At 58.2% G+C, this 8724-nt stretch overlaps 1 protein-coding gene across 1 annotated transcript; it reads right to left on the bottom strand.

The window, feature by feature from the left end:
• Positions 1–296: 296 nt before the first annotated feature.
• On the bottom strand, positions 297–7589 carry TENT5B (terminal nucleotidyltransferase 5B). The gene is made up of 2 exons (XM_035345751.1): positions 7211–7589; positions 297–3735 (listed from the first exon to the last, which is right to left on the bottom strand). The coding sequence occupies exons 1-2, from the start codon at positions 7406–7408 to the stop codon at positions 2716–2718; spliced, it is 1218 nt and encodes a 405-aa protein (XP_035201642.1). The 5' UTR covers positions 7409–7589; the 3' UTR covers positions 297–2715.
• Positions 7590–8724: the final 1135 nt, after the last annotated feature.

The raw sequence follows: 8724 nt of genomic DNA, 5'->3' as shown, positions 1-8724 counted from the left end.
CAGATGACCAAGGGAGCGGGATGCCCATGGGGCCACGAGCAATTTGAGGAGCCACCAGGAGCAGAGGACACTGAGGAGCAGCGTTATAAATAGAAACCTGCGGCATGGAGCAGCCTGCCAGCAGCTACACGCTCCCAGGCTTCGCTGCCCAGATGGGGAAGCAGGAGCCCAGGGTGCCCGCACCGATTCCTCCACGGCCACGGATGGGTTCAGACCTGGTTCTTCACAGGGTAGGGGCAGCAAAGGGAGCACCCCCCCGGCCTGCTGCACAAGCAAAATAAGAAAAATCCAAGAGATTTGAATACACTGTATTTATTTGAAACAGATTCTAAAGAATCTAGTGAGTCTATGTCAAGCCCATCGCATGACAAGTGATACAGGTGTAGGAAAAAAAAAAACATTTAAAACAAATCAAGTGCCATTCAAGCTACTGGAATCGTCCGTCGCCCCCTCACAGGAGGCAGCACAGTATCACTGCAAGATCGAGAAAATTCGGATTCAACCCATTCACAAGAGTCCCACCACACACACTATCATAAACCAAAAAGTGCAATCTCAACGTTAAGTCGCCCTGTCGAGCTGTTGGCTGTAGGGTTTTCTTTTTTTTTTTAATTTTTTGACATCTTAACCAGGAAGGAGGGAATCTCAGTTTAGTGCATCTGTGTTTGGGGGTAGAGAGTAAGAAGCCTGTAAAAAAAAAAAAAAAGAAGCATGCTACATGTCATCTATGTCCATCTGAGGTTTAAAAGGCAGGAAAAATCATCCCTTGGAGCCACAAAGGGGGTATGGAGCCATACAGGGGTGTACTCAGGATGTCCAAAGCAGCCCTGAAAGCAGTTTTACCTTGCACCAAAGTCTCAGCCCCTGCCACAAGGATCGGGCTCAGACCTGCGGCACCCACTCTGTTAGCGGCGCTTCCTCTTCGGTGCTCACCGGCCGGGGAGCTGAGCTGGAGCGACTGAGACCTGGTCAGTTAGTCGGTGTTAAGTGCGAGAGCCCCAACAGCATCCCCTCCCCACCCCTACCCCAAAAAACGTGGCAATCTGGCTAAAGGCATTCCAAGTATCTAGACTTTATTAGCGTTCGGTCTGCCCGGCTAGTACAGGTGTCACACAAACCAAGAAACAAGTTAGTAGAGACACTCAGGTAACTCGGGTAGGTTAGCCTCGGAGGGAGCACCGTGAAGCCACGGCGGTCCCGGAGCAGCATTTTAGGGAGCGCCTGGTCGCCTTCCCACCCCTCCGCCCGTGCATAGTTAAGTCTGAGATGATGCTCCACGAGAGCGGGCCCCGCAATCCAGGCATCTCAGGGAGACTTTGTGCTCTGGACACCCAGCAGCTTCAAAGCCACGTCTGACCGAGAGCCAAGCCCTCCAGACACGAGAGGGTTTGTTCAGAAAAGACGTACTTTTTTTTTTCCGCCCCCCCCCAAGGCCAACCGACTCTCGCACAGAGCCCCGCAGTCTCCACTTCTAGCTAGAGAATGAATTTCAAATGCTATCGATGGCTCACGCGTGGGATCACTCAGCTGGGAAGAGGCTGTTTTGGGGACAGGAGGGAAGATCCCAGCCCTGGGAGAAGAGATCCTGGAAGAGGTCTGCTCTTCTCCTAGAAGGACACAGGCTCCAGCCCCCAGCACAGCGACAGCTGGAGATAACGGGCTCATTAACCAGTTTGTGCTTCAAGGACAAGCCTCGTCCTCCCAGATAACCCAGCTGGCCTCTGGCTTTGTGCATTAAAACCACACTGCATGCCAAAAAAGAAAACAGCATTTCAAATTCTCCTAGAAAAAAAAAAAATCCACGGTTGGGTACAGCAGCCTAGGGCAGGTTCCTGGACAGATCTGCCTCATCCTTTAGGGATTAGGTTTTGGCACTGCAGACTGGGGAGCTTCAATAAATTCACGGGTAGGTCCCTGCTGCCTTGTTTCGCACAGCATTTTCCACCATGCACTTCCCTCCCTCTCCCCCCCCCCACCCCCCTCCCCAAGCTTTAGGCATTTACAAGCCCACCCTTGTTTACACAACTCAGCTTTGAGAGCTATTTGCTACGGCTGGTCCTTCACAGGCAGCAAGCCATGCCCAAAACCTCAGCAACACGTAACCTGCAATCCCACCCTTGCTTCAGCGAGGCTACTAGAAATGATCTCACGACCCTCCCTCCCCAACAGAAATATTTTCCTCTCGGGGCATCCCACTCAAGCTCTTGGGATGCCAGCCCCTGCAAAAAAAAAAAAAGGTTTACAGTACAGTTGTGTTCATATTGTTACAGGCACTTAAACAGGATTCTTTGGTCCTTCAAAGGAATTAGCCACTCTGGCTTCTGTCTTCAGAAACCACAAGTCTGCACTCCCGTTAACACCTCCTGCGCTAAAAAATGATAATTCGGATTCGCTTCAGGGCAGTGCAGCTCTACCTTACTGTAATTCTACGATCTCCCCACACACACACCCACCCCCCGTTGCCCACAGAATTCGAGAAGCCTTCGAGTCTCCCCGTAAACGTCCGAGCCGTCTAGCTTCCATCACACTGCACGTCCCATCACAGTGTACAGCAGACAGGTCTCGTCCCAGCCATCCCAGGAACGAGACGCTCGAGCCAAGAGTCCAGGAAAAGTTTCCTCTCGGTGCAGTCCTGGGAAGGGTCCCCCCACTCCCTCCCCCGCTCCCCAAGGCAAGGAAATACCTCGGGGGACAGCCCCTGAAGCTTGTCCCGGCTCAGTTACAGGGAAGCCACGTTGGGTAGGACTGATTGCAAGGCAGGAAGGGCTGCACGTGGGTCACGTAGTAGTTGAAGTTTATTTCGCTGACATAGGGAGCTGGCTGGTAGTAGCAGGTAACGTTTGTGACGGTGGGGATGATGTTCTGCTCAGCCAGGACCCTCACAGCCAGCATGGCAATGAGGTTCAGGGTCTGCCTCCTCTCGTGTCCCATGAGGCAGACCGTGCTCTCATTGACCACCCTGTGGAGGGTCATCAAGTAGTCATATCTTTTGCTCTCCATCCCAACAAAGTGGCTCTGGAGGTAGCACTCCAGCTTCCTCTGCTGCTCGCCGATGTCGGAGAAGTCTATGAAAAACCTGGAGCACATGTACCTCTGTAGCGCCTTCATATCCACTTCCAACTTGGGCTTAAACCCCCTGACCAGGAGGTTGCAGTACTTCAGAAGCCCCCCGCCTCGGATCTCCTCGGGGTTCCTGGTGGCGATGACCCTGCTGCGGAGGTGCTCCATGGCCTCCTCGAAGTCCCCGTACATGCTCTCCCCGGTCACCGTGGGGTGGAAGTTCTCGGCCATGGGGTTCTCTGAACACTCCCCAAACAGCAGCAGCGAATCCAGGATGATCTGGAAGGAGTCCACGCTGAACTCGAACTGCCGTCGGAGAGAGTCCACGAACTTGAGCTCCACGTTCTTCCCGCTGTTGTTGGACAGGGAGATGAGGCTCCAGCGGTCGGTCTCGTTGCACACCTTGACGAGCTTCTGCACGTAGGCCTCCTTCAGAGTCACGGGGGTGATCTTGTCTTTGTTGACGCCTTCTGGGAGGAAGTCCAGCAGGCAATCCATGACCACGTCCTTCACCTGCTGGAAGACGTCTTCGGTCTTCAGATCCACGCCGAAGATGAGGTCCAGGTCTTTGTACCCCAAGCCGCTGTCTTGATGGAGGACATGGCTAGCTGCTGAGCCATTCAGCCTCACGTTATGCACCGCGATTCCTTTCTTCTCCAGACGGCTACGGACAACCTGAGACGGAGAGAAACGTGGTGAGAAGCAGGCGGGCGTTCCTGGAACGGCCCCGCTACAGCAGCGGGATTGGCTCCCTCTGCTTATATGGGTCACCCCAGTGCGAGACGGCAAAATAAAAAGCGAATCCATTAGAAATAGGTCGCTTTGGAAGGCTTCCAGAGCCTTCAGGGAGACCCAGCCCCAGCTGCTGGCGGGTCCCACTCACTCCTTTGAGTTGGGGGCTCCTGGTGTACAAGAGCAGCTCTTGGGAGTCTTCCTCCCCTGGCTGAGGGTGAGCTGTTCCCTAAACCAACCCCTGCTCACCCAGGGAAGGAGCAGCCAGCTTTTCCTCTAGGACCAGATTTAATCAGGGCACTCACCCATCCCAGCCATCCCTTTACCCGTCAGCACTCATCAGAAGCAACTCAAAACGCCCGAGCTGCTCCGAAAGCCCCAGCCAGGTGTCTCCGAGTTCGTGTCCTAACTAGTAAGTGTATCCTAACAATTTCCAGTGTGTCAGAGCTTCGTGCCGAACTTGGCGTGCTATCAAGCACAGGAGGCAGCTTTCATCTTCGGGGTGTTACTTCCCTGATTTTAATGCTGCCTGCTCAGTCCTGGCACACCCACCCTACCTGCAGAGCTTTGTTCGTTCAGCGCGGCGCTGAATCACTCGCCCGATTACTTAACATGCAGGAGGCTGAAATAACCCCAAGACCATAAGATCAACCGCTCTGGACACCAGCCTGTAATTTGAGTGTCACCAAGCCCAGCGATCCCCGGGGATGAGGCTCACGTCCCCCTGCAGAAGCTTGTCCCACCACTTTCATGTCCCTCCCCAGCCATCGCCCGCCACCAGGAGCCCTGCGAGCCTCATCCTGCATGGCTGGAGCTTGAAAGAGCCCAAGCTTGGGCTCGGAATGGAGACGTTATCTCCTGAGAAGCCAGTCTGACCAGGCTACTCAGCCCCGCGAGGCTGTCCTGGCTCGAGGAGCCCCATGGAAATGCAAAACCTCGGCGAGGAGCTCGAGTTGGCTCAGCCCTGTTCTTCTGGGGGATGCTGAGCATTGGGTCTGCAGCAGGACTGCCCCTGAGCTTGGTCTGTAAGCAGCAGGGGGTGAAGGGCTCCAGCAGGCAGTCCCTGAGCAAGCTCCCCGTGCAGGGAGGAGACGTTTCGGCAGGGATTGGGGAGCTTTTTTTCCCCCCCCCCTCTAACTTGTTAAACCCTAAGTTCAGGGCGCTGCGAAATCTCCTGATGCAGCTACTCTGCTGGCATTTCCCCACTGCTCCCTGACATTAGGAACTGCTGCTGGGGCTGGAAATGTGCCTGGGCTCGTGGCCAGCCCGATGGCGATGGTCACATGCCAGGCACCAGTTAACCAGTGAGCTATTTGCTGTCGGAAGTCCCCAGTGGGGGGGGGGGGCCCCCCCCGGCGCAGCCACGGACGCGGTTGTTCTGCAAGGCAGGCAGTGCAGAGAACCAGATTTACTCCTGAGATAAGGCGCTGGGTTACTCCTACACGCAGAGAGCGGCTCTCGGAGCTGATCCTCGTGAGCTCTTGGTGGGACACCGCTGCCAGCTGGGCAGTCACTGAGCTGCTCACCCAGGCACAGCTCCACGGTGCTGCCTGGAAGGGGTTTGTTCTGCCAGGCTTAATGGGAGATGGGACGTCGGTGACAAGCGTCAGGTACAGATCCAGGTGCTGGTCCCACCTAAGATCTCAATCCAGATTAATTTTCCAGCCGCAGTCCAAGATTGTTGCTTAATACCTCCCCGGGCAAGGCTCAGGACCTCCAGAGCCATGACCCTGGGCAGACAGCTCTGCCTACACGAGAACTATTGAGGAAGAGGGGAAAGCTCCCACCAGAGGGGGAAAACCACCCCAATTTGGTCCAAAAGCTGCAGGGGGAGCAGACAGCCCCAGCACCCCCGGGATGAACGCCCCCAGCCCCAATGCAAAGCACACCTGGAGTCACTCCCTGGCTGCAGGGGGTGCAGGTATGTGCTCTCCCCCCTGGGGGTGAGATATTTGGGGGGTTAGGCAGCTGCTGACCTGCTTCCCGAAGCAGCACCCCACCTGGGGTGTGGGTCAGCTAATTGGCTCTGACAGCCGGGCGCTCACCAGCCCTGTCCCTGACCACCGCAGCCCGAGCCACGGGCACGTACCAAATAAGTGCCTTTGGGGTTGCTCACGTCGTTAGTCAGCCCTAAACACTGGGGGCAGCCCCTCGCCACGTCTCAAGGTGCCGGTGGCATCCACAGCATCCTTTTGGGCAGCTTCAGCAGCCCAAACAATCCAGCTCGCCGGGGGAAGACTCGATGCTGCCCTGCGTTGGGTGGTTAAGGACACCGGGCTTCTCCAGCCCTTCCCATCCCTAAGGCAGCATTTCAGGGTCAGCTCCCATCTTCTGCTGGCCATAAAGCCTCGGGAGCACGGGCGTCCAGAGCTCCTGCCCCCAGCAGATGCAGCAGGAACTCGAGGAATTTGGAGTCAGCCTGGCTCGAGCGTCACTCGCTCGTTCCCAGGCAGAAATATTCCCCCAGCAGCCGAGGCCCCCGAATCCTCACCTTCGGTTTATTGTGAAGCCGGTTTGCTCGTGGCTTCGTGAGCAGCCTTTTTAATTAGAAGCCGGCATGCCCGATTTTTTTTTTTTTTTACATTTGATGAGTCATTACCGAGGCACGAAGTTACCTCCCAACCATGAATATGCAGCAGCGTTAGCCGAGCTGCACGGCCAGTTGAATATTACACGCAGTTATTGCTTTATGGTTGAACTAACAGGAACTCTTCGACGACAATTGGGGGGGACGCAGCGTGCCACGACCCCGAGGACACTTGGGGCTGTCACCCCTGCACCGGCTGCCCCCCCCGGTGCCCAGTATCCAAGGGTTGGGGGGGAACTGGGAGGCAGGGAGCAACAGGGGGAGGCCCTGCAGGTACCGGGGAGGGCCCTGCAGGTCCTGGGGGTCTGTCCAACACCCTGATCCCACCATGTCCTGGTGGTCCCAAGGCACTGGGGGGAGGGGGGGGCAGAATGGTGCTGCCTGCCCCAGGGAATCCCTGCTGGTAGCAGGGGTCCCAAGGGGGCTCTGCCCACTGCAGCCACTCCAAGTCCACCATATCCCAGTGGTCCCAAGGCACCAGGGGGGAGGGCAGAAAGGCTCTGCCTGCTCAAGGGGGGGGTCCCTGCCGGTACCGGGGGGGTGGACCTGGGTGCTCCCTGGGGGTTCCCAGCCCCAACCACCACCGTGTCCCGGTGCTCCCCAGGTCCCGGGGGGGGCAAAACTGCTCCACCCGCCCCGGGGGGGTGCCTGCCGATACCGGGGGAGGTCCCTGCAAGTACCGGGGGGGACCCGGGTGGTCCCAGGGGGATCCCTACCGGTATGAGGGTGCTCAGCTCCCACCACCACCACCCCAACCCCACCGCATCCCAGTGCTCCCCCGGTCCCGGGGGGGGAGGGAGGATGGGGGGGGGGGGGGTCCCCGGTCCTCACCTGCACGATCGTGCGCGGCCGCACCGAGAGCGTGGGGAAGTTGCCGCGGCCGTGGATGGGCACGGCCTCGCCCAGGATCTGGTCCAGCCGCTGCACCTGCTCCCACGTCAGGACGCTGAACCGGCCGCCGCCGCCGCCTTCTGCCTGCCCCGCGGAGCCCGCAGCGGGCCCCCCCGGTACCGCCGCCGCCGCCAGCATCACCGCCAAAAACCCCACGGAAATAGGGAAAACGGGAGGATTTTTTTTTTTAATTATTTTTTTTTGTTAATTAATAATAACGAGCCGGCGCGGGGAGCTGCGGGCGGAGGCGGCCCCGGGGGGGAGGATGCTGAGCCCGGCCCAGCCACGCTCCGCTCCGCCCGCCGCCGGCCGCGCTCGGCACTGCGCTCGCCCGCGCCCCGCCGCCGCTTTATATAGGCGCCCGGCCGCGCCCCCTCATTGGTCAGGTCCTTCCGCCAATCGCTGCCCGCCGCCGCCGCTTCTTTGGGCCTTTCATTGGTCGCCGTTAGGGGTTGGGGAGCGCCGCGGAGCCAATCGAGAGAAGGGGGAGGGGAAAGAGGCGGGGTGAAGAGGGGAGGGGAGGGGCTCTGCCGGGTTATCCCGCCCCCTGAGGGAGGGAGGGCGGTGGCTTAAAGGGGCCGCAGCACGGAGGGGTGGGGACGGGGGGCTCCAGCACAGGGCTCTGCTCCCCACAGCCCCGTACCGCGGGGTGCCCCGCTGGTGCCCTACTGGTGCCCCATTGATGCCCCATTGATGCCCCATTGATGCCCTATTTACATCCCATTGATTCCCCATTGCCATCCCATTGCTGTCCCATTGACATCCCATTGACATCCCGTTGATGCTCCATTGACATCCCATTGCTGCCCCATTGGTACCCCATTGCTGCCCCATTAATTTCCCACTGACATCCCATTGATGCCCCGTAGGCTTCCCATTGATGTCCCATTGATTCCGCACTGACATCCCATTGCTGCCCCAATGACCTCCCATTGCTGCCCCATTGATTCCCCATTGACATCCCATTGATGCCCCATAGGCTTCCCATTGCTGCCCCATTGCTGCCCCATTGACATCCCATTAACATCCCATTGCTGCCCCATTGGTACCCCATTGCTGCCCCAGTGACATCCCATTAACATCCCATTGCTTCCCCATTGCTGCCCTGTTAATTCCCCATTGATTTCCCATTGATGATCCACTGATGCCCCATGACCTGGTGCCCCACAGCCTCCCGCTTGCCACCCCAGGGCCCTTGCTCCCTCCCCAGCAGCATCCCTGGACACCAGGAGGTGACACCAGGGGGTGACACCAGGAGGTGACACTAGCGGGGACGGAGCCCCCCCGGGGCAAGGTGCCAATGCCCAGCGCCTCCTGCCCCAGGAGCTCAACCCCAGCCCCTAAACCCGTCCCCAAGCCCCGCTCCCGGTCACCCTTCATTGTCATCCCCGCCATGCCCATGGCCTTAAAATCCTTTTCTCGCCCATATAAGCCCGGATCCCTTTCCCCGACCA

This window comes from Oxyura jamaicensis, chromosome 23, assembly GCF_011077185.1.
Source record: "Oxyura jamaicensis isolate SHBP4307 breed ruddy duck chromosome 23, BPBGC_Ojam_1.0, whole genome shotgun sequence".
Classification (NCBI taxonomy): Eukaryota; Metazoa; Chordata; class Aves; order Anseriformes; family Anatidae; genus Oxyura; species Oxyura jamaicensis.
This window is presented reverse-complemented; position numbering and strand designations above follow the sequence as displayed.

Coding starts and splice junctions, on each gene's coding strand:
- TENT5B (XM_035345751.1), bottom strand. CDS start 7,408: ATGCTGGCGGCGGCGGCGGTACCGGGGGGGCCCGCTGCGGGCTCCGCG. Junction 3,736..7,210: donor GGCCGCGCACGATCGTGCAG/GTGAGGACCGGG, acceptor TCTCCGTCTCAG/GTTGTCCGTAGCCGTCTGGA.